Genomic DNA, 26,938 nt, shown 5'->3' on the forward strand with positions numbered 1-26,938 from the left:
ACCTAAGTAAATTAAAGTAAGATACAGTGGTAAACTTTTAATTCCATCCCCCTTTATGCCCCCCCTCTCTCTCTTCCCTCAAACTTAAGTAATCTATGTAATACCCAGAGGTAAGCTTTTACCTCTTTCCCCATTTGTCTCAATCTACCATCAAGCCTAAGTAAATCATTTTAGTCCTAGAGGTAATCGGTTAACTCCCTCCCCCTTTCCTTCCCCCTCACTCTACCATCAAGCCCTCAAGTACTGAAAGGAAGATCCCTAGATAAGCTTTTACCTCCCTCTCCCCCCCCCCTTTGCTCCCCCTCCATCTACCCTCATAGCATTTGTTAATTAATGTGCCTGTACCCTCAGGCATAAAAAGTAATGTAGACCTAAAGGTAGACTTTTATCTCACTCTTTCCTGTTTCCCCACTCCCCCCTCCCCACTCACCTTTTATCTTATTTCCAGCCCAAGTAATGGCTTGAAGTAGATTGATTGTACTTCCCATTGTCTTCAGTATTTTGTATTGTGACCGTCTCTTCACTGGCTGTAAGGTGGAACAGAGAACTGTAACTAACCCGATGAGTTACAAACATGTATTACATAAAAATGAAAAATATGGTCGGAAGAAAGTGGACATTGGCAGTTACATTATGACTGGAAAATAGGAATGCTTTTTAAGGAAAGATTTTTATATTTTGCTGTAAAATAAGAATGTCATGAAAAGTCCTGTACTTTCCAAACATAAATCATATTTTCAAATTTTTATCTACAGGTTGGTAAAGAAGAGGTGTCTCAACGTGAGGGCGCTGTTATCGACAGTATTCTGATGCACATTATGAAGCTGTCAGAGACCACCTTCAGGCCAATGTACTACAAGGTATGTCAAAAATATAAGATGGAAGAGGGATTCTTGTAAAAATTCTGGATTTTATAATCTTAGATTAGAATCTTAGAATCTTTGATTGCCCTATGTTCACTTGTAATTTTTCAGAAGTGTTTTCTACCTCCTATTGCTCTCCTCAATGATACTAAAACCTGTTTCTCCCTATCATCGCTTTTTAATCTTAGTCTGCTGCAGTTACTTGTCTCTCTCTCTCCACTTTACTTACTTGCATTTAGTCTTTTAGTGTACATCTAATATCAGAGGGCCACAGGAATTATAAGCTATGTCTAACCAATAACCCCCCTCCCCCCCCATCTCCCATCCCCTGCTTTACATAAAAATCTAACTAAATAATATTTGAAAACAAAATAAAATAAAACTGTTAGCAAACTGCTTATTCCACTAGAGAGCCTGTGTAGGAGAATCTGTAAAAGTAAGTTGGCCTGACGTTTCGATCCTAGCAGGATCTTCTTCAGAGGCTAAATGACAAGTAACAGTAACAGAAGGGACAAAAACGCGCACAGAATGCAGACAGGTTAATGAGCATGGTGAACACAAAGAGATAGATGAAAGGGGATTAGTAGACAAGGGATGGAGAGAAGAAGGAAAGAAACCAATAGGGGTAGAGGAGAGGTAGGAGATAAACAGTGGAGGGACAATAATATTTGATCTATTAAAGAAATACAGTTTGATTTTGCACAAGTATTGGTTTTATACTGTTTTATCTTCTCATCTCCTTGTTAGTTTTATGATTGGTCGACTCAGAACAACGCTCCCAGGAGCCGTCTCCTGTCTTTCTACAACCTCTCCGGAGCAATCGCAGACAAGCTGAAGTCCATCTTCTCTCTCTTCGCTGGCCATATTATATCCAACTGTGCTCAACTGTTGGACGCTAATAATTCTGCCAAAACAGGTAAAAAAAATCTTTCTTCCATCCATGTGGAGGGTGTTCTTAAGTTAACATGTCAGATGATCTGAATTAGGCTGGTTCTATTTCTATGCACAGGTTAGACTTAGATAGGTCACTTTTTGCAATTCAATTCAATTGGACTTTGATTCAACCATTTTTAACAGTTATAACTTAATAATATAAAAAATATGTGACTACATACAGTAGTAATGATACAAAGAATGATAAATAAAGTATACACTATAGAGATAAACGCAGAATGGTTAAGGAAATTCACTGGAAAATGATGTAACTTTATGAAATGTAAACTATATAAACTAATTGCATTAAGTGTGGAACAGCTTCATATTGCCTTCTCTTTCTGTAAAAAAATATATTCCATCATTTCAAATATCTTTGACCTAGTGACCACAGATTTGTGTGTAAGATTTGTCTCAATTGTGAATTAATTTTCATCTTTAGAGATGTTATGAGAGGCCTTTTCCTCCCTTGGTGTACATTTTTGAGTTATTTACGCTATACTTTATTACCTTCTGCTGTTATTAAAAACATTGTGTGTGTGGCTTTTTCCTGAAATAAAAATTCCCAAATAAAAAACTGAGCAAACAAATATTTGTATACCAGTCCAAAATATAATAATGACATTTCCCTTTACCTTTTAATCACTTTCAGAAGAACCTTTCTATGAGGACGACGCCAGCAATGAAAAATCAAACTTATTAGTGCAGCTCATCTTGGCATGCCTCCATAAATGCTTCCTTCACGATAAGGGAGCCTTTGTCAGTAAAGAGAGATTCGAGTTGCTCTCTCAGCCTGTTATTGATCAGGTAAATTTCCATCTCTATTTTCAGTTTCTGCAGTAGTTCATTAAATATATAACTTTGATTATGTACCTTTTATGTTGCTGTTTAATGTGTCTGCAGCAGTTTATTAAAAAACCAGCTTTGATTATGTAGCTCTTTATGCTAAATAAGTTGATTTCAAAAGCAACAAATTGAGGTGAAGCTAAGGTGCAATTTCCCACACAACTGCATGCTGCTATATGCTTCTGTTAGACAAATAGCCTACCACAGTTCGTGAGTGTGGTAAACTGTAGGTGCTGGCTAAGAGATAGTTAGTAGGAAACATTGTGAGCTATTTTAATTTAACAAGTGCTTTCCTGTGTTACTCACCCAAGTCACTGTATAAATTTATGACTTAATTGACACCGTTTATAGCGGAAAATAAGACATCAGTTCATTATGAATCATATCAAAATGGACTTGAAATTAAGTTTATGTATATCATCTAGGTATGACTAATATAGTTTTCTTTGAATTGTAAAACTTCTAGAGTGAAAAATGACCTGCAGATTGCCATGGTTACCAAATGAGAATTTTGATCACTTTTTTGTTGGGGGGGGGGGTGGGGGAGAGCAAATTACTTTCCTCCATGAATGAATGGAGCTGGTAATACTCCCCCTCTCCTCCCTTGGTAGTGAAACTCTCAGTGACAAAGAATCATCTGTAAATGTCTTCCTTCTCTCAGCTTGAAAACGTCCACGGAAGTGACGCGGTGTACGAAGACAGGATAAAAGAACATGTCGGTCCTTGCGTATCGGCCATGATGTCATCAGTCAGTGATCAAAGCATCTGGCAACCTCTCAACTATCAGCTACTTCTCAAAATGCGCCACACCTCACCCAAGGTAAAGTAGCATTTACTTGTAAACAAATATTAAATTCAGACTTAACATAGGAACAGATCCAGCGAGAGACCTGGGCCCTGTTATTAGAATTTACCTCTGTGCTCACTTCTCTCCCTCCCTTCTGGTTTGTAGATCCGCTTCGCTGCTCTGGTCGTGTTGGATCAAGTCCACCAGTCTCTGAAGCAGGGTTATTTGTCCCTGTTACCAGAAACCATCCCATTCCTTGCAGAATTAATGGAAGGCAAGTATAACTCATGCTCAACAGATTCTTGTTTTTGTCTTTTCCCCACTTTTTCTGGCTCTCTGAGAAATTATGGATCAAATGGAATGGAGGTCCTTGAAATTCTCTTTATGAACCATATTTGCATATACTCATCCATGTATCTCTTTAAGGTGATGTCTGATCAAGTTAAAAAATAAATTCACGTTCTGTTGGATCTACAGTATGCTGTGGCTGTGCCCACACACACTGCATAGACTTGTGTTGGACATATGTACCTTGTGTAATTTTCTTGAATATTCCTTACTGTATAACCTCGGCACACAATTAAGTCAAATATCTATTAGACTGTTATCTACCCCTGCCCCACACCCCACCCTGCCCCATCCCCCACCCTGCCCCATTCCCCACCCTGCCCCATCCCCCACCCTCCCCCATCCCCCTCCCCACTCCCATCCCTCACTTCCTACCTCAGATTATCATGAGTACATGAATTGAACTCTGTGTCTATTTGTTTTCAGATGAATCTGAGGAAGTTGAGGAGAAATGCCAAGAATTAGTGAAGGATCTGGAGAAGACATTAGGAGAACCTCTGCAAAAGCACTTTTAACAAAATTAACTTGACGATGACCTATTAAAAGTCACATCTAGTCTATCTTGCATCATCAGTTGATCAAGAATGGAAAAGTTTCAGACTTAAGACTGACTTTGAATCAAATTTAGTCCATAAAGTTTATGACTCACTCATGGCTTAGTAAAGAAAAGATATGAATTATTTTACACCAACTCTTGAGTTTAGTCGTTGAGAATCCTGACTAGAATGTGATTCATTTAGAGGACTCATCCCTCTTACGATCATCTCCATCGAGATGGAAATGCGAAAAAAAGGCAAAGTTGCATCTTTGTGGACTAAATGTGATGCAATCATGATTGGTAAACAATCTGTTGAGGAGTAATATGCAAAGATAACAGACTATATCTGAAGCCAATATAAAATGTTTCTGTATTAACTTTTTACATACGGTCAGTAAAATGTTATAACTTATCGGGTCCAAATGATCCTTCTTCCTGGGTTAAAGGTCAGTAAACTGCAGATCTGTTTGTGAACCTTTGTTTTGCCTTATGCCATTCTTATGGTTTCTAGATAGAAGACTGTTAAATAGGTCAAGGAAGTGTATTTTTTTAAATTAGGAAGTTATTAAGTAAAAAGATGAAACAGCATACAATCCACCACTGTTTTAAGTAATGTAATGATTCTCCGTGAAGAAAGCCAAAGACAATCTTCATTTTTCTGTGAATTTATATCTTTAACTTCTGAGAATATCAAGGTTAATTATTTACCTCTGTGCTTGCAAACTTAATTACCCAGGCATATTGATTGATGATTCTGTGTGGTTAAAATTTAATCAAAATCTCACATATGTTGAACCGTGAACATGAAAATTGATCTTCTGCCAAGCTGTCAATTAAGTATTGAGTTTGGTATAAATTATGATAGCTGCATTTCATCCTGAAGTTTTTACCAAAATTATTATTATTCACATTCAAGTTAATCAAGAAAAGTGATTTTGCAGAGTTATGCATTTCAATTTATTAATTTTTTTTTTTATATTTTTTTTTTTAAGTTTTCATTAAACCTGCAAGTTCATTGTGAAGTAAATGAAGTGCCTAATTATTGTAGTAGAAAAAAAGAAAACAATCTACTTTATGCATTTAAAATGAATATTTATTTCAGCTTTCCTTGTTCTTTGTGAAATCTTCTGCAAAAATGTAATGAATACTAAGGGTTGTCTGTGGATGTGATTTGTGAGTATCAGGAGTCCCTTGGAAAGGAATTGCTACTACTTGTGATCAGGGTAAAGTTTCATGAACGATCTACTGTGTACCGTTCACAAATGATCTTAGCCAAAAGGCTTATCTAGCTTGGGGTTACCGACCCAGCTTGACATTATAGAAAGGTTGATTCTGCGGGAATAAAAAATCAACTTAGGGATGGGAAGTGAGAGGCATTGGAATGGAGGGGGGGGGGGTTGCTCAAATGCCTGACTATACTACTAAAGTTGTTCTAATGACTGTTGAATAAAAAGTGTGATTATTGGTACAACTTTTTGTTTCAAATTTTATTTAATTCTCATCATGTGACATGACAGGAAATGAAATGGAAGCCAAAGTATTGGTCCATTCCATCAAAGTAATAATAACAAAATGTAATAATAGAACTGATAAATGATGAAAAAACAAGGAAATATTGAAAATAATAATTATTAATAGGCAAATTCAGATCATCATAAGATCATGGTGCATTGAGAACATTGCTTAAAAAAGTAAGATATGGGAATAGAGAAACAGAGACAAAGAAGGCTTTACAAGCTGCTAATACAATACTAGGAATGAACAATGGAAAGTTTATAACATAATGATTCAATTTAAAAATACCTATTTTACAGTCGTGACCACTTGTTAGAAGAAGAAAAAAATTCTGAACTAGTTCATTTTAGAATAAACTCCTCACAGTATAGTATCAAATCAGATTATTACAAATTGCACAGATTTGGTGAATTATTTTCGTGAATCAAAATTTGAAAAAAGGAATGTTTACACAGTGATCAAGGTTATAAAGAGGAAATATTAACTATTTCATTTTTGTTTTTTTAATGAAATATGAAAACTCTAAATTCATTGGAAGAAGATGAACAAAATATCCACTCATAATAACAAATATATGACTTTATAAAATAAAATTAAAAACAAAAAAACAGTGTGAAAACTGGAAGAGACATAAATTCTTTCTTTTGTATTAAGGCTTGAAGTACTTGACTAGTCCATTACAGTAATCGGATCACTTTCAAATACTTCCAAAATATATCATGGAAGGATCAGTATATTACTATGACCGTCTCCATGGTTACTATTAACTAATTAGCTCAATTTTCCATCTGAGAATACATCAAGTCTTGTCTTGTTCATATGAAGTATGCTTACTAACATGTAAAGCAACGAGATGTGTACATCCTAGCTTTTCATCTGAGTATTAACTAACACATAGTTCTATATGAAAAATGCAAAGTATTTCTCCCAACTCACAAAGGTGCGCCAACTGCTGGCATAATGAACCTAACTTAACATTTCCAGGTCAAGAGCTTCATAAAGAATAAGGGTCATCTGTTGTGGGGGGAAAAATTCTTTTGTCTTGGCCTCCAAACAATTTAGGTGCTGAATTATGTAGCAAATTGCCTTAATAAATAAAGTGTGTAAAAAGAAGTGACACTCCATTTTAACAAAATTCAGTGAAGACTTTCCTGGTCAGTTAATGTTGCCATGGAAACAGGCGAATATAAATAAAAGACACAACATTTTGAATACCATGCATACAGTAATTCCAACAATCGTCATGGACAAACATTGAATTGTTTGTTGATTGATTTTGGCATGCTGTCAACAATTTAGTTCATCTGGCAGTTTGCATCAGCTTTTAGTCTCCTGTGATGGTTCCTCATAATGTTGAGTGGCAGTTTAAGTAACATTGCAGGTACAACATCATTTCTTAACTGATCTCTACAGATGTTTCATATTCAATTACATTTACTTCTTGCATCATGAAAAAACAAATCCTTTGAAATTTAAGTGAAATACTGTTTATCATATTCAAAATTTCACTTTACCACACCATCTTCTGTCATCGTTTCCGAATACTTCATTGTGAGTCACACATATACCATCAGAATCTTTAGTAAACACGATTTTTAGTTGTGTAAAGCTTACAAATTAAACTAACATGGAACATCCATTGAGACTTATGTTTGAGATGAGAATGAACCTGTTCTCAGACAATGGATAGGGACAATACTGTATAGTACACAATACATAAATTAGAATTAATACATCACTGTACACAAAGATAAAGGGTACATATTAAAAGTAAAATGTATGTCAACTTTGGTTAATGGCACTACAGGAACTTATGTAACAGTATATTCTGGATAATGGCATTTGAATAACAAACCACAGTACACATGAATAGTAAACAATTCTGAGCACCAGCAAAGGGCATATATTTTTCTTCTCCCCCCCCCCCACCCCCAATATCCAAAGGGCTATATCCCTATGATCACCCTCCTGGCATCAGGCCTGCACCTTCTCCCATTCCTTGTGATATAACCTATAAACTAACATGTTACTTAGCATATTTATTAACACAAACTGTAAGGTATACAATACAGCTACTGTACCTATAGAGTAATTTGTTTTGATATTAAAATTTCTGTTGCAAAGAATAGATGGCAGCTTGAATATTGGAGCAGTTTTGGGACAAATAAAACAAAACCCTTTAAGAATGACTTGATTGCATAATAGTACAATATCCAGCATCGATCCATTGATAGAGGGTAGTACAGGTCAGTGCATTATAAAGATTACAATTTGTTGTCTTCAAAATGTTCAAACCAATTTGAGTAAATGTTTGTTCAATAAAGTTTGCACTTCTTCCCAAATACCCAAATGACCAAGTTTACTACAATACAACTCTGATATTCATAAAAAAAATTGATATTTCTGAAGCAGTCTCTTGCATTTTATCACTAGTTTTCTGCAATTTTTTTCAAATCTATCAATCTTTTTCTTTTGAGATATGATCACAATTGATGAAACTAAGACACAGTCATACTGTAGTTTGTAAGACTTCAACATCATCATCGTGTAATTGGTGATTAGCTATTTCGAGTCTGTAAAATCCATAGCCAAAGGCACCCTTTTGTCACGTAAAGTGGGGATGGCCTTAACTTCCAAATGAAACACTAGAGTCAGATACCAAATAAATATTCTTCATTATTTGAAATGAGACTTGAAACACTTATGCCAATTAGCTGTAATTTATATTGGGGTCCATGAAATGAGGAAAACAAATAAAACTTCTTCTCTCACTACTTTGTGATAATTGCTACAATCTCTGATAAATATATCACCGACATCAGACAAGAGCACCAACCCCAGTTCAAAGATTCTTAACGCACATGACCGTTAAGGAAGAGAAACGTACGTACAGTCTAATGAGTGGATGATCAAATGCCTTTCTGTCGCGTAAACGCTAATTAGTTAAAAGCCTTGAATATATTGAAAGAGGAACTGGCAGAAGAGCTTTGATTTCTTGGATAGTGGGCTACTTATAGTTCAAAGACTCATAACGATGCAGTTAACCAATGGCATCAAGGCTTAGAAGATCAACATTCCCATTATGAGAGAGAAAAAAATAAAAAGGGAAGCAAGAGAATTAAACTATACAGAGGCCTATTGCAATCATTGAACTGTCATTAGTACTTATCAAATTACAAACTGTACAAGCATATTGTAACATTAGGACAAATGTAGGCAGTGAAAGTTTGAATATGATATGTAAATATATACCCAAATGAGACATGACCAAAACACATACATACAAGCAGCCTACAAGCAACCTGGAGTGAAACATTTCTTTGAATATTATTTCATGTTTTCAAATTACAATGTTCTGTATATTGTATGTGTATTAAGACAATAGATTTTTTACAGGATGATTGCATCAGAGGTTCAACAATGAAAGTGGCTGGACTACAGGTAATTAAGTCTACTCATTATTCATTTAGCTTTAAAGGGGCATTCCAGAGCATCATGATACAGTTACAATACATTTGAAGTTTTCAATGAAAAAACGGTGCTGCCTTTTTTGGGGGTTATAATGTTAAATAGAAATGACTTTTGGTTGGGTTATTTTTTAGAGATTTATCAAATAATGGATAATTATGACTGCTCTAAGCTGATGATGATGACATCATTAACAAATCTTGAGGCAGTGATCTACATGCATGTAGACATGAAGCATACTTTCATGGTAAAAAGTGAAAATTTGAAGATCAAAATAGTTATAGAAACAGTATTTGCACTCACTTGTTATTTGTTGTTGGACTTTTCTCAAATTTGGCCTATATAATCATCCGTTGATCAATTTCAGTTTTATTGCTTACACTAAGAATACATGATTTAGGTTTCAAATAAATACCATGTAACCAAGAAGAAAGAAAAAAATTGACCTAAAAAGTATTAAAAAAAAATGTTGAGAAAAATTACTGTAGGACAGCAACTGTAACAGGAAAAAAAAATTATGACACTGAACGTCATAAAATGCCCACCAAAAAAGCAATGATTTTCATGTAACATGTAATTTTGACCAAATTTGTTTTTGTCGATGAAATGCTCTAAGTATAGTTTAATAAGTATATGACCACTGGCAGGTACTGTATATGTGAGGTCTGAAAGGCGTTATCCCAAATTCAAACATCCCTGTCCCCTCCCAGTCCCCCTCCCTCCCCAGTCCCTTGCCAGTCCCCCCCCCTTTCCCCGTACATTGCTTTGTCTTTGGAACACATCTGTATGAAATGATTCTTCGCACAGTAATAAAGTACAGGGATTAATTTAGTGTTCAGATTTTGATAAGCAGTTTTCAAGGCTCAAGTTTGTCTCTTATTAACAGCTACTGTATGGTTGTTGTGTATTGACCTTTGCACATTTTTATAGCAATGTGACCATTTTGCTATACCATATTTGGATAACCTATTCCATGCAGTGGAAAAGTGCTACTTTGGTCAATTTTCCACCAGCGTATGACTAGCAAAATACTAACAGCACAACATTTTAGAAGCTGATCTGTCTTGGCTGTAACAGATGGGAGTTCTGTAAAGTAATTCATTTTTCCATAACTATAAAAAAATTGAAAAAAGAATTACATGAAATATACAAATTTACATTTTTTACCTAAAATATATATATCCTCTAAACACACTACCACGGTCAAGTCTTCATGGTGATGTCGCCATTTAAATATTCATTGCTACTATGCACTTCTGGTAGAGAGCTTTCCTGATCGATGTACCCTAACCGACAAATTGCGGCGTATTGATCGGGTATTTCCATTAAGATGTGTAAAGCCAGAGCCGTTTCCGGGTTCAGGGAGTTCGTGACCAGGTCCTGATAAGGGACAAACTGGAGGTTGTCAAAGTGACGCGACAGAAGTTTGTCGTCGTACTCCTGCAGGACGTCCCAGGGTCCGTCTCCGACCCCGACCACGACGATGCTCAACGGATACTCAGAGGCTCGGATGATCGCACGGATGTCTTCCCTGTCGCCGGCAAATTGACCGTCGGTGATGATCAGGAGGATGTGGTACGATTTTTTATCCTTGACAATTTCCACCGCTTGTTCTATGATCGGCGCCATGCAGGTTGGACCGCCGAGTTCCGAGTGAGTCGCATGGAGCAAGTATCTCTCCAGCACCTCGTCAAATCCCTTGCACTGGACCCCGTCTCTCGCCAGGGCGAACACGCTGTCATTGCGGCAGAGCTTGTCGCCGAAACCGAACGTGGGGATCAGGTGGTCGTCGTCGAATTGTTCCATGGTAGCCGCCATGATGGTCAAGACCCGCTGATACGGGTTTAACAGTTTGGAATTTGATACGTCGTGCAGGCAGCGGACACCAAAACACTTCCTGCCTTGCCATTCGTTGCTGGCGCTGAAGTCGATCCCGATGATCAGGTCGCTCTTGACCATTCCCGTCTTCTTGATGGCGCCTACCACTTCATCGTAGGAATTGAATCGATCTAGGAACGTCCTGAACGTGTTGCACTCGTTGAGCGACAAGCCCAACTTCTCAAAGACGGAGAGCGACGAATACCGCGATTCAGATCTAGAAATGAGGCTGTGGTCTATCTCTTTGGGTTTCTGAGCTTCCTGGTTATACACAGCAAAGAGGAACATAACAGCTACGACAGCTGCCACGAAAAAGAACAGCGCCATCTTTGGTGTCAGCTCTACCGGATGCTACATCGCTCCTTGACGTATGACGTTCACCGGAATCTCATGGATATATCCATCCGAGTCTGAAGAAGACAAGCAAGAACATTATAGTTATAAACATTCTGACAAACAGTAAAGCATATATAATTGTCACACTTCTACCGTAGTCTGCGATGTTCAATAACATAGACCATTTCATAGCCTTACACGATTTACATCATATTTAAATATGTATGTATTTGTATGTGTGTATTTTATATGCAGCTAAGACATTTATGAGGCAATTAAGTTGACCTAACAATTAAAATATAAAGAGTACCCTCACAAGCTGGAACATTGTACAGACTCTATTGCTTATGTGATAGCTAATGGGAGTACAGAAGCCTACCTCAGAGTATATATTATTAAGTGTCTTTCCATTACAAGTAAATATATTACTGTCTTGCTAGCTGATCAGACTTTATATGCCTCATTTTGAATTAAAAAACAAGTTGTAACTATGTATTAAGTACTGCTTCATATAGAATGACAGATTAGGTACTGACTACATTAAGGCTTATACACTAGGTTGTACCATGCCTCGCGCTATTTACCGACTATTAAATGGATTTGGCTGTTTGCCAGTAGAGAGAATTTCACCAAAAAAGCAACTTTTTGATAGAAATATTCTTTTCCTCTGTGGATAAAGTTTGAGAAGCAATCAACTTCAACCATGACCCACAATATTCCTGTACAGTACTTACATAATAATAATCATAATAAACAGATGTCACTCTTTCCTGTATGCAGTTTACAAAATTCACTTTTAAGCCGGTCTGCATTTGATTATAATCAGATTAGGTCGGGATTATACCCTCAGGTTTGATCAGATTATTCTTTTTATAAGATCGTAAAGATTTGGAGAAGAATGTATCTATGTATGGAAGTGATGGATTAATTGCTGAAAGCAACATATGGCTAGCTAGGTGATGGATTAGAAAAACACAGGCCTGTAACATTAGCTAGGTGACAGATAAGAAAATACAGGCAGGCCTGTTACACTAACCAGGTGGCATATAAGAAAGTACAAGACTGTTACACTCCAATAGTGACATAATGAATGAACTGCTAATGAACTGCTACATACAAGAATCCAGAGAGAGTATTAAAAGTAGACCAGGTGTAGCAAAGGAAAGGAAGTAAACACGTTCCAATGGTTTGAAACTACAGTAGGATGAAATATGCGTACAAAATAATTCATTTCAACTCAAACCAAATCGATCTATAGGTTGTGTAATATGACAATCGAATATTGATAGCATGCAAAGTCTTACTAATTAAGGATGTGTTAATTGGACTTTTAAAACGATTGATTACAATTCTGATAAAATTGATTTCCATGTCATGTGAAGAATTAAAGGAATGCTCTGATTTCCATATCATGTGAAGAACTAAAGGGATTTCCTGTCATGTGCAGAACTACAGGAATACAGTGGTTTCCTGTCATGTAAAGAAACTAAAGGAATCCAGTGGTTTCCATATCAGAAAACTTGAAGACTAAGCATGAATGCTACCTAGATTGAAAGCCAATAACGGCAGCCATTTTCCTTTAACTCTCATATATTCAAATGTTCGACAGTAGTTTGGTTACAAACATGAAAGACAAAAAAAAACAATTAAGAAAAAAAGCAGTGATGTCCTTACCTACATCTAACCAAAGTACTGTACATACTTGACTGAACCATTTCACGTACATTTCGGAGAAAATGAAGTCGGTTGGAAATTTTGCAATAATTTTATGAAATATTGACAGAATGAAAAATTGTGCTTTGAAGCTGACACAAATGTTTCATTAATCAATGTGGGTGGGGGGGGATTTAGTTGGGGGGGGGGGTTTAGTTTCTTGTCCTGCATCATTTAGTTCCTCTCATGGATCTATATTCTAAATTAAACTGAAGACCAAATTAAATCCCAACTTTTCTTCCTTTAAGATCAAACTGTTTCATGGCTAAATGTGACTGTATTATACTTAACAGCATGGTCCATACGTACTTACTGTGCAGTACTCTCATGGCAGTTCGAATTGGTTAAATTATTCGCAGAGAGCGAGGAAGATTGAATGGTAATAGTAACAAACATGCTCTGAGAATTGCATGCATGTTTACAGCATGAAGAAATTAATTTGCTCTATATATCGAAAACCTTATCAAGGTATGCTGTATTGGCCCAAAATATGCTAGATATTCAAATATGGTCACCTTTGGTCAAAATTCTTAAACTGTTTTTATTTACAATCTTCGAGGAGATTTTCCTCACTGGGACATTCAGTCATCTTGTGTGTTCCTTAAAAATGTCTGAGAACAATTTAGAGAGTAAAGACCTCCAGGAAATTACTTTTGGAAACTTCTATCAATTATAGCATGCTATAATTTGAGGCCTAAACTGACTACTGTACCTTTAAAGTACTGTTTTTCAAGGCCAAATTAATGTCCTTTAGAGAAATTTTGCAGCAATAGACAGGCATACATGTTCCTGTATATGTATAAGTGTAATACTATTGTACAGTATGTCTGTGTGTATTGCTCGACCTGTACACAGTTTACAGTATGAAACACACACACAGTTGGAGATGTTCATTATATACAATAGCGCATATATATTATACTGCACCAACAGACCCACAGGAACAGATATGTGCAGCAGTACCCCTGAAAGCAAGACATCAGATTGACCCCTTGATACATACATGTACACGGTACAAAAAGACAGTACACTAAACAAAGCACCATGCCATACATAATATATTCTTCTTCGTTTGTTTTTCACAACCCCCCACCCCTCTCATTTGGTTTCTTTAATGGAAGCCAGAAAATTGCATTTATAAGTTTATTCGAAAAGAATTCCTCTCTTGTTTCCTTTCATTTCAGTGACCCAGTTTTGCTTTCTGTATTCTCAAACATGGTATGTTTTCCTATTATTACTTTAGATATAAATTCTGTTAACATACTTTCACCATACTCACATCTCAACATTTACTCACCCTATTTATTAGAAATGAACCATTGATTTGATAAATAAATTAATTGAATTCTAGTAAAATTGGAAATTCAGAGGGATAGGCCTTACATAGAAATGTACTTGAACCAGGTGAAGTAAATTTTTCCCAATACGAAAAACATGTGAGACACTTTGGATGGTAGAATAAGAAGGGGGTCACTGGGGGTCAGTGAGGGTGCACAGTGTTAAAAGATTACCAGGGCATACTAGACACGGTAGAATGCGGTGCTTAGGTTGTGGGGAGACAGGTAAGTGGGGAACGAAGTAAATTTGCTTTATCGAGGATAAGTTCATCAACCAAGAGGGAAACAAGAGGAATTGAAGGAGTACAGATATTATACTGAAAGACAAAGAAAAGTACAATAGGTACAGGTAGCAAGGTAGATTCGAAAACGAATCTGGAAATTGCTGGCAACCGAGACGTGTGTCTTTGGGAATGCAGTGCTAAACTATTACTACCAACTTTTGTATGATAAGTGGATTAGAGTGCATACGTTGAGGGGAGACAGGTTATAAAGGATATGAAGTTAAGACTACAGTGCTTAGTTTATGAAATGCATGCACTGTTGGAATCCATACAGATTCACACAGATTTGGTATAAATTATAACTGTTCCATATTAAAAATGAGTTATAAAATTAGGTGCTGCCACTCATGATAGCATTCATCGGGTATACAATCATTTAGTTAAGGTACGTGCAAGTTCCTAGCCAGCAGCCATGGCCAGCCAGCAGAATACATGATAGAAGCCAATTTGTGTTTCATGATGGAAAATTCAAAATATCCAAAAAATGTTTGCATACATAATGTGAATAGTTCAACAATTGGCATATAGAACTGCATATTCACTGTAAATTCTAGAAAAAAACATAAAACAAATTCATACCTTGAAAATCTGGTCACTCAGATTGATAGCTCCCCCAATGATAACCTCCCACAAGTATACACTCTACACCTTCCAATTCAACCAGTGTATGCTGTTAACGCTCAGTTAAAACACCAAAGTGATTAAGGTGACAGTGTTGTGCTAAAATACACAACTACAGTATCTAAATCCATTCCACTGAACAATTAACACAACATCCGTGCTACGGATGCAACAATGTTTACCCACTGCAGCTTGATCAGCCACTCAACGGGTGTATAATATATCAATATATAAATATATCTATATATATTATTATATATTCTTCCTACCTTTTAATAAGAAGAGAAGAAGAAAGTTCATTTCATCCTCGGATTCAAAGAGCTACAGAATCTGTTCTAGTAAATCCTGAAGGCAGTAGGTGTCAATCAATAACTGTTATAAATCTGATGGTGGATAAAGGTTGAACTTTCCCAGGGTACTGCCGTTCGCTAATGTAACAAACGGAGAGGAAATGAATAGTTGAAGGCTTTGTAGAGTGAGGCTTACTGTGCGAAAGGAACTTATTAACGCAAGAACATAGATCAGTTTATTACCTGCCAACAGTAGTCTTATTATTCTTTCTTCTTTTTTTCTTTTTTTTTCAGCTTTTTTCGTTTAAGAGACACTTTTCAAAGGATGTATTTTAAAGAAGTATTCTGTATATTGTGTTATTGAAACATTGTACAGAACAAAACACTACAGTATAGTTACTGGAAAGATAGTACTTGAATAAAAAAAAAATTAAATCAATAAGTAAAGTCAAAACCTCAGATGAATGCTTGAAAATTCAGAAATTAATACTGTAACTCGTTACCAGCTTCCAGCAGTTTTAATGTGCATAAAATCACACTCTAATCATGTTGCAGTTAATTCCTTACTGTGTAAACATTATAGGGAAAAAGAAAAAGAGAGGAAACTTGGAATATGAACCGATATTAGCAATAAAGCTCGTCACCGACTACAGTGCTAGTCGCTGCTATCATTAATCATTGTTTTGTTTTTTATATAAGGAAAGGATAAATATTTACAACCAGACAAGTGGGGACCAGCTGTTCATGTTTTTTATGGTTAAAGCAGTCTTTTGTTTAGATTTCCATAAATTTATGAGAGGAAACGATAATAACATCCAATATCTCTGCCATTAATTTAATACCTTGGCAGGATCATTTTCCCTTCAAAAGACTTAATCAAATGCCAACAATTCTTGAAATATTTCTACTTTGTATTTACAAAAGATTATCAAAAAGCATGCGTGTACTGTAAAAGAGCCTGGATGACAAAAAAATCTCAGAAAAAAAAATGTTGCATGACTCGATTACTGAATTACGAGTGTGTATATCAACAACTGTTGAAAACTTCGAGATTAAAACGGCCTGACAAAAATTCCCCACAGTGTAAATGATACTTTAAATCAGGCTGTTCGCTACAGTCTCTAGAAAGTTAGGACAACATGGTGAACACAGAACAATGTCTGCAACCATGGTTACCAAGTCCGTAGAATCAAACAGAAGACAAAAACTCTGAGATTTACGCTTCCAATTGCTTTGGATGGTATGAATCCAGAAGGTCATTGAACAGCACAGACCAGTTGCTGAGAGTGTATAGTGTTAAGACGGTTAACCAGTTCACTTTACTGTAGGCATGATAGAGTGAGAGTGCTGAGGGTTGTGGGAAGACAGGTAAGTAAGAAAATGAAGTAAACTTTGTGTCTTAGTTTGTTCAATTGCCATTTCACCATGTACCTAATTATGTAAGAGGATTTCCATAACATTCCAAGAAGTGGATAATTAAATTCAAATAGTTGACTGTTTGAAAACTAAGATAAAATTTTAAACAATGAAAAAAAGGTAAGATGCAGCATCTATAAGTAATCACTAAAATACAGATGGTTCTCTGATTGCCAAGATTATGGACTGCAAGAAAAAGCAATTAAATACCCAGGTGAAGAAATAAAGTAGAAAACTTGTTTCAAATTCAGAAATACAGACACCAAGAAGCCGTATCTCCATGTGTTTAAATACATGTTACACTGTTAGAGATATTACAGACAGTTGTACTATCTTGGCACAATTATAAAAAAAGTGGCCTAATAATGGTACAGGAAATGGGAACAGCTTTGTGTATATCCTGTCACACCATAACACAGGAATCTGTGTGATTATCAGGATGGTATTTACAGCTGTCAAACGGTCCAGCACACAGACCGGCCACCGAAGAAGGTGTAATGCAACACATAATTTAATAAATAACCTTAAATTTAGGAATGAAGATACGTTTTGTATACAACCATATGGCTAATCCATATTTATACATTGAGACATAAGCTGTATTTATCGCAATACTGACAATTTTCAGTAACACATCATTAGTGCAATTATTTAACTTTTTGTCTTTCCAAAAATTGGATGTTTATGCATAATTTCCATTGTTCCTAGGGCAAGTTTTAGTGGAATAAAGTAACAGATACAGTAATGATTGAATTACATTCATGATATGGTATTAAACAAGCTTGTGGCAAATTTAGTTTCATAAAATATATTATTTTTTTTGTTTTAAATTTTTTGTAGTGGTTTTTGTTGACAAAAGATATAGAAAAAGAATATCAACTTCTGAATGGTAGATTCCAATGAGGGTACTGACTCTGGGGGTCATTGGGGGGGGAGTGCAAGAATATTACCAGGTTGTAGGCTCGGTGGATTGGAGTGTGCATGTATAGGAGACAGGCTAAGGGAGGAATGAATTATATTCATACTTTGGACTAATTGTGTCTGAAGTGGAAAATCATCTATCCATACTGTAATATTGGAAGTTGGACGGAAATTGCAATGAAAATTTGAATACAGAGGATGCTCAAACTCATCAAATCACGTAAATCTGAGAGAAAAATCAAATTTGCATTTCAATTGTTTCACTGACATGAAACCATCCAGCAATAATTATTAAATTACCTTAAAAAGTCAGTGTTTCATTTTGTGCAAATCAAGAGATCCACTCAGTGTCACCTATCAGATGATGTCATCGTTGCCGATGTGTTTTTCCTAAGCGTGGTTGAAATGGAAATTTCCGTTGCGTCGAGGTCAGGCATCTGATCTACAAAGACTCTAGGCATGCAAGACCTTTTACACTAGTAAGATGACCTCATCTCCCAATGTGACTCTATACATACAAACTACAAATATTTAGCCTACCAGCCAAATACACAACTTCCAGTGAAGTGAGTCCAAAACCAAACTGGATTCAAAAGCTTCTTATAATCTCATAGCAATCTTTTCACAAGCAACTTGCCCAGATCTGATAAGTACAGTAATATTGTTCAGTTAATTGGAAACAAATTATGTACACAGTACTGCAAATATTATCGGAGAAAAAAAAAGGGAAAGTCAGAGCTTGGTTTTGCACAAATTATGAACATTGCATCTGGGATCTACTAGTCCATTATAATTATAAAGAACAAATGAGGGGGAAGGGAAAGCGGGGGGGGGGGGGGGGGGGGAGGAAGAGACAAGAAAATGCTGACATGTTTTTGCACCCCCAAATTATCACCACATAACAATAATTTTGTCTTTAAACACAAAATCTATTCTTAACATGATTATTAAATATTGTAAATCATGTCATAACACTGCCTGTAGATGTCAGCAGGAAACAAAGTAGAAATCCAGCTGCCATTTGATGTAATTATATCACATTAATTAGGCAAAATTAATTTTCTTCTTTACCTATCTTTTTTCACTTTGCTTCTGCAATTTCCATGATCCATTTTATCTATTTTTTCTCTCTAATGACACAGGATTGGATTTTTTTTAATATAAATAAGAAAATTATAACGAGAAAACAATATGTCACCATGTAGGCCTATACAGTAGTTAAGCTTACTGAAATTAGGCGGGTTTAATTTTGGACAGATCCTGTAATTAATGCTATGGAACGCCTTGTAACGAATGCAGTTAATTGCCACTTGAGAAGATTGTTGTCTGCATTATTAAAGGAACGTGCTTACAGTTGACTAACGCTGAATTTTTAATGAAACTGGAATTGTCTTAGAAGCGTCCTTTACCCTGAAAATTGCAATTTACCAAAATTAGAAATAAACTGCGAAATGTCTGCTCAAGTGTCAGAACTTTGTAAATGTAGCACTCGGGATAACTAAGGAAGCATGTGCCCGCTAATCGGTGAATGCGTTATATATCCCCATTAGTCACATTGTAAAAAAATTGATATTCTATAACTAATGACACATCACAGTTAGAGTTTAATAGTAACATTAATCATACATGTTATTGTAAATGACGCTTATTTGAAATGATATTTTACAGGACATAACTTGATATGGTCTTCTATCATAACAAGTATGTAACAGTATGATGATATTAAAAGAACTTTATATCAAGCCATACTGTATCGTACATGATTATACTGTTTTACACAGTACGTAACATTGTTTATTTCAAATACACTTACAGTACAGCACATGTATATAAATTGATATGGTCATAACAGCACAGCATGTATTATCAATACTAAAATAAATTGTCAATTTAGCCATGTATATACTTATATACCACCAAATCCCTGGTTTGGATATTTACTGCATTCCTCTCTTATCTGTCTTGACTCTACTATGGCAATGTCCCTTCCCCCCCCCCCACCCACCTCCCCCAATTTACCCTACTCTGGGTTAAGCTCTCAACAGTTTGTTGAGAAACCTTTCTTCAGAATGATGAAATTGGAACACAGGTATAGAAAAGTGTTCAAGCGTGATTCCTTGCGTTGGATTTGCTACAATTTATGTAGATTGTTGTACTTCACGAATGGTACAGTAGATTTGGAACAAAGAGGTGATGGATGGACCTTGATAAGGAGGAGGGTCCAATTGTTTCGCAGTGCAAATTTATAGTAAAATTCGAGACAGGTAATTGAGAGGAGCACAGTAAATTGACTGAATGTTCTTTATATCACATGTATGCTAGACACAATACGCAACACAGTGTATACTGTAAAATAATGTACAGAGAAAACATTTCAAAACCCAAGTTACATTGCTGAATCCTGTATTACTGTCTACAGTATCACTCTACAGTACTGTACAGTTACAGAAACTAAAACCAGCACAGTAATTATTTCAATGTAATCAATCTCAACATCAAAATAAATCATTAAATAAAAGAAGTTTTATCATGATATAGAATAAAGTATACTGTTCACTCACCTGCAGTCAGTTCTGATTATCATAAACTGGTGTGCATATCAACAGATCCAATAATGCTTGAAATTACTGCCTTAATCCAACCACTATATATATATCATACACATTACTACTCAATCAATTTCACTTTGCAATCATCAGGCTATACACACTAGACAGATTCATCCACACATTCGACGAGATTTCTTGGATCAATTTTAACCACCGTTTGGCAAATTCTAACGCTTTCGTAGAGTGTGCCCTTAAAGAATACATCTGTTGCCGTGGCCGACGGGAGAAGCTTGCACGACCTTTGGAATTTACATTTCGGGGCTTATTTACGAGACCCATTTACTTTTAATCAATGGTTAACAAGGATGACGAGCGTGGAGATTCATTGCGATGCTAATTGCAGGCTAAGCTTTATTTAGTAGATCTCTTGAATGCTCTCAAGTTGCTAAGATTTTATGGATAATTATAGACAGTAGTTGTTGATCATAAAAGAAAAAGGTTTATGAGGCAAGATAAGCTATAGATGTGAAATAAACAGTATCATCAAGTACTGTAACGACGAAAGTAAAAGATAAACACTGAATGTCAAATGTATGGAGAAATCATAGCTGTAAAGCCTGCTGCATGTTTACGTCATTCATGTGATGATTAAAGTATTTAATGAGGAGGGCAGTCAAATTACTTGGGAAAGGTTTTTGACAAGTTACGCACCGTATCACTAAGCACTCTATCATGCTTCTACAACTTTTTTCCAAGTACTTAATTCTTCTATGCTGACCTTTGACCCCCACCAAAAGCACTAGGGACTTCATACTCAGTATGGGCAAGCCACATGTCACATATAGCATTAGTCAATGCTTCACTTCTCTCCCCTATCTTGAGATATCTTGTTTTCAGGTTTGATTTTATAACCTCTGTTGACCTTCCAAGGCATCTGTACCCTTTAATGATAACTGTTTACAAGCACATTACACCACACTCACCAACTTGAGTGTCCAGCATTTTGTTACTTGCCTGGCTATGGGTAGTAACCAAAAATGACTGGCTTTTTGTACAGATGTGCATCGCTCCTAGTTCCACACACTGACTGACTGTACTACACTGATTTCAATGAATATCTTGAAGTTGGAAAGTAATTTAGAACTTGTGTGTATATAAACCATAGAGTACACTAGTTTGTGCTTTGTAAAGACAAGCACAATACCGAACAGACAAGACAAGACATGTATATTCTGCAATGTGGTATTCAAGGTCCAAAAAAATAGTCAGTGTGGTACAGGACCGTGCACTGCAATATATATAAATATTTACTGTGTTCTAAGCCGACATACTGTAGCCTACCATCTAGTAATTTAATCTACTGATCAACCATCTCAAAGATTTACATAGCCATGCTCTAGCTATGTACAGTATAGTGACATTAACAAAGTTCTACTGAACGTAAGATATCCACTAATTACTTCCATCTGCAAAGTCAATATTTGTTAATTCCACAGTTAATGACCTATTGTAGGCTCCTATTTAAATGTCTTACTGGTCAGTGAACAGCTTCGATGGCAATTTGGTCAATTCAGATTCATTAATGGTTAGCAGAACTTGCCTCTGTATATATAATGAAAGTAGAAAGGAAGGCCTAATATGTACAGTATTTATAACTACTGTATATCTGTACATCAACCATGAAAAAACTAACTGGGCATATTACAAAAAAAATGAAGAGAGCAATTAAAGAAATGTTTTGGCAAGAACAGGTTTTGAACAAGTGACATCAGAATTGTTAGTCATGTGCTTTACAGTACCCAACTGAGCTTTCCAGCCTTAGAATAAATTTCATTTACTGAAATCGTTAAATTAACTACTAAAGTAATAAATACATTACCTACAGTCTGCAATAAGAAAAAGTACCTGGTAAATGCCGATACGACAAACATGGAGTTCATGTTGTGTATACTTATATTTATAAGTACTACAAGTAATTACTCATGAACATTTCACTTACAGCTGTGTACTTACATTACAAAATGTGGAGGACTCATACAGTACCTGGTAAATGCCAATACAACAAACATGGAGTTCATGCTGTGTATACTTATATCTATAAGTACTACAGGTATAAGGAAGTACTAATGAACATTTCCCTTACAGTGTACTTACCTTACAAAAAGTGGAGAGGTCATTTACTTTAGGCACTTTCCATTCAAAGACTACTGTATAATATATACAACAGTATGCTGTCAAGTTAATAATAGCTTGGAATTTTCTTCCTTTTTTAAAATGTGTCCATGCATGAAGTTCTCCTAAGAGTACCATTCAGCAGCCTGTTATGCTATAATGTATGTTTTCACAAACCTACGGTATCACCTTCACAATGTAACAGAACAGATGGTATGTAATTCCTGCTTGAAAGGAAAGCGACTGCAGAATTGAAAGGAAAATTGATTTTTTTTTTTTTTAACTGTCAAAATTAAAATGGCTTCACCAAACAGTAAAACTATTTACGTGCTGTGATTACGTTCAAATAATAGATATTTACATACAGATCATGTAGAACTATTGGAAAGAATGACATTATTTTCAGTAAATATTTGCACTGGTAAAATTTATTGGTTTTTAACTCTTTATAGAGAATCACCTCCATGAGTTCACAGCTTCACCAACGAGGACACCATTTTGTAATGTTTGACATACTGTACGTGTCAAACTTCACACTCAAGAGCTAATGGAACGAACTGTTCGGAATTAATATAATATTAGCTTTGGAAAAAAGTTGTTAATGAGTGACGTTGAGGTACATTTAAAGTATATATAAATATAAATATATATATATATATATATATATATATATATATATATATATATATACATATATATATTACATTTATAAATATATATACTGCATATATAATATACATATACATATATATAAATTTAAATTTAAAGTATATATTTATATCTACTGACCATACAATATGTCTGTGACACCCTATCTACTGTAGGTACAGTTAGCAATCCATTTCAATTGCACTGACACAGCAGTCATGCATGGGAAACCTTTATACAAATCAACAGATGTTAAACAATTCAAACAGACACGACAAACTAACAAGGAAACACATGTTTGCAAAACTTCAAATTACTGTGACTTCACAAGTTCACAGTGGGAACCACTGTACAAAAAAACAAAAAACAAATGTTCTTATGTTGTCATGAAACTGGTTTAATATACAAACATAAGAAATTTATGCTTTCATTTTATGCTTTCATTCATTCATTTCATTCATTTCATTCATTTCATTCATTTCATTCATTTCATTCATTTCATTCATTTCATTCATTTCATTCATTTCATTCATTTCATTCATTTCATTCATTTCATTCATTTCATTCATTTCATTCATTTCATTCATTTCATTCATTTCATTCATTTCATTCATTTCATTCATTTCATTCATTTCATTCATTTCATTCATTTCATTCATTTCATTCATTTCATTCATTTCATTCATTTCATTCATTTCATTCATTTCATTCATTTCATTCATTTCATTCATTTCATTCATTTCATTCATTTCATTCATTTCATTCATTTCATTCATTTCATTCATTTCATTCATTTCATTCATTTCATTCATTTCATTCATTTCATTCATTTCATTCATTTCATTCATTTCATTCATTTCATTCATTTCATTCATTTCATTCATTTCATTCATTTCATTCATTTCATTCATTTCATTCATTTCATTCATTTCATTCATTTCATTCATTTCATTCATTTCATTCATTTCATTCATTTCATTCATTTCATTTATTTCATTATTGCATTTATTTCATTATTAATTTATTTCATTTTATACTTTATTTCATTCATTATACTTCTACCTGTTCTTCTTAATTCTTTTCACAACCTTGTTCCTAATCTTGTTCACACATAAAATGTTAGGTAATGATTTGGATGTCAGGTTTTTGTTCTGTAAAGTCTAGTAAATTAATGTATTTTTACACATACTGTACAATTTAATATGCACATACTGTATGTTCTTTCTGGACAGCTACTGTACAGTGTGGAAAGCACTGTTTGGTAAAAAGATTTGGTAAAAATCCAAGGAACTTAATTCCGATGATTACCAGCATTAGACCTTCTTTTTGCGCGAGTCTTCACACCCTTTAAAACATGCACATCTATAGGCTTAATAGTTGATGAAAAACAAAATGGCAAATTCTAGCTGCGCAGTACTACCTTCAATAACATGCCATAAATGGTGCCTATGGGTTATCCCTATCATGGCACGGTCCATGCAAGTTAAAAAATGTGGGCTGCATCTGACATTCATTACAATTCATCCAACTCAAGCAATAATTTATCCGGTATCGCATTGCAAAATGGTCAAATTGCTATACAAGTCCAAAGATGGGTACTAAAACGAATGACAATTGCGTTACACATAACGAATGACAATATGTTGTACACACTAAAGAAATGCGTTGACTAAAACGAATTAAAAAGTAAATTTAACGTCATTTTCCGATATTAATTGTTAGAAACTAACAATACTATATACTGTAATCTTGAAACGGCTTCAGTTATCTTTCTATATAAATCTACAGAGGTAAAAAGTACAGCACTCAAGCGCAATCTCACACAAAACTTTCCCTGTGGTTTCTATCCGTAAATTACACCAAAATCCTGCAACCACGTTTTTTCACAAATCATTTTTGCGCAGAAAACCAATAACCGCATTCTCTCCACTCCGTTAATCATTCTATCTCCACTCCGTTAATCATTCTATCTCCACTCAACACTGTCCTTCGTTGTCATTCGTTGTCATTCTCTGTCATTCGCTGTCATTCGCAAATGATAATTAACCCTGTACGAAGTCAATTGTCATCCGGTCATTCGCTCTCATTCGTTTTAGTTTGTCCCCCAAAGATGTATACAAGCTCTTTTACACAGGAATCATATTATTTTTAAGAGACAAAGTTCAGAACCTTCAAACCTATAAACAAAGTTTGACCACTAAATTACAGTATACCCTGAAAGTTACAATTATTTAGGCTGGTAGAAAATAGTCCAGTAACATGAAGAAAATAGTTACTGGATAGGCTAGCCAGTCATGATTTAATTGGCCTTTAAATCATACCCCTTACTCCAGTGGCGGAGCTAGGGGTATTGGTCAGGAGGGGCGCGGGAATGGTCTGTAGGGGCGCTATCGACACTATCTAAGCGGAGCGCCACCACAGGTTGGCGCAGAGCGAACAGGAATTTTTTGAGTAAAGATACTCCCTAGATCGCCGGAAATTACCCTTTCCGGGCCTGCTAATTTGCAGATAAACGAGGAATAAATAGGTGTCATCGCCAAATTACAGCAACAAAATGTGACAAATGTCAATAGGTAAATGGCATAATAAAAAAGTCAATAACCCGAACAAGTAAAAAGTGGTAAAAAGCTGAAAAGGGCGTCAGCAGTCCATTTGAGTCCGTCAGGGGGGGCATCCGCCCCCCTGACTGTATGGACGCTCCGCCACTGCCTTACTCCTTAGGAACTAGTAACAGAACATTAAGTCTGTACCATCCTTGACCTAGGCTATAGGCCTACTAACTAACTTTTGCAAAATTACATCAACTATGACTATGAGTTTGAACACCTTTGTCAAAAATATATTTAAAGACCTTCCAGGTTTGGCTCACTTAATTACTATAGGAAACAAGAAATTTCCAAAAGTCTACCAATCCGTACACTAGGTCCCTTGTCTACTATAGTACTACCCTTGGCCTAGTAATTATTTCAACACGAAACCTAACATTAACATTTAGGGCCTAACTTCAACTATGCTGTAAATCTAATGTAGGTTAAAAATAGGAGCTGTTAGATTTCTTGTAACTTACGAAATTACTTATCACACAGTTAAGAAGAAACTTAAGTCATCGCTTATACTCACAATGACAACCGTCGCCAAGTGCCCAATTAAATTGCCCAGTATCCAATGACAATCATCCTTTCTAGTATTTCTACTTTGTAGATAATATTGTCGCGGTGCAAGTCTTTACAGCGACCACCACTGATGCATAACAAGATGTAAACATCTTAATCTAGCGCGAATCTGGGAAACTCTATTGTGTACTCACGTCCAGCAACCTTACAAATATTGATATTTGATCTGAGCTACGAATTTAACGATGCATAGATGGTAATGGACAGAAGTAAGACCGCTAAGTGCACATTTGATAAAACCAGAACTAACATACATGATAGGTTATGTGACGTGAGGATCGGAGTGCATTGAATTCACAAAC

General features: G+C 35.5%; 2 protein-coding genes across 8 annotated transcripts in view; one reads left to right on the plus strand and one right to left on the minus strand.

Annotated features, from left to right (window-relative positions):
- Positions 1-5,390, plus strand: part of LOC139981543 (HEAT repeat-containing protein 1-like) — a 45,626-nt gene extending 40,236 nt beyond the window's left edge. For both annotated transcript variants that reach the window (XM_071994018.1, XM_071994009.1), the window contains exons 40-45: positions 756-860; positions 1,611-1,779; positions 2,449-2,603; positions 3,304-3,462; positions 3,595-3,703; positions 4,204-5,390. In XM_071994018.1, coding sequence (XP_071850119.1) covers positions 756-860; positions 1,611-1,779; positions 2,449-2,603; positions 3,304-3,462; positions 3,595-3,703; positions 4,204-4,292 — 786 coding nt within the window. In that variant the 3' untranslated portion in view covers positions 4,293-5,390. The remainder of the gene's footprint in view (positions 1-755; positions 861-1,610; positions 1,780-2,448; positions 2,604-3,303; positions 3,463-3,594; positions 3,704-4,203) is intronic.
- A 393-nt stretch (positions 5,391-5,783) lies between these two features.
- On the minus strand, positions 5,784-26,828 carry LOC139981577 (uncharacterized). Of its 6 annotated transcripts, XM_071994071.1 has the most exons (3): positions 26,584-26,828; positions 15,737-15,895; positions 5,784-11,586 (listed from the first exon to the last, which is right to left on the minus strand). In XM_071994071.1, the coding sequence occupies exon 3, from the start codon at positions 11,501-11,503 to the stop codon at positions 10,502-10,504; it is 1,002 nt and encodes a 333-aa protein (XP_071850172.1). In that variant the 5' UTR covers positions 11,504-11,586; positions 15,737-15,895; positions 26,584-26,828; the 3' UTR covers positions 5,784-10,501. The 6 variants fall into 6 exon arrangements, with proteins under 6 accessions (XP_071850172.1, XP_071850163.1, XP_071850208.1 ...); XM_071994062.1 differs by lacking the exon at positions 15,737-15,895; XM_071994107.1 differs by lacking the exons at positions 15,737-15,895; positions 26,584-26,828 and adding an exon at positions 26,531-26,550.
- Between the last annotated feature and the right edge of the window lie 110 nt (positions 26,829-26,938).

Source organism: Apostichopus japonicus, chromosome 2 (assembly GCF_037975245.1).
Source record: "Apostichopus japonicus isolate 1M-3 chromosome 2, ASM3797524v1, whole genome shotgun sequence".
NCBI classification, from domain to species: Eukaryota; Metazoa; Echinodermata; class Holothuroidea; order Aspidochirotida; family Stichopodidae; genus Apostichopus; species Apostichopus japonicus.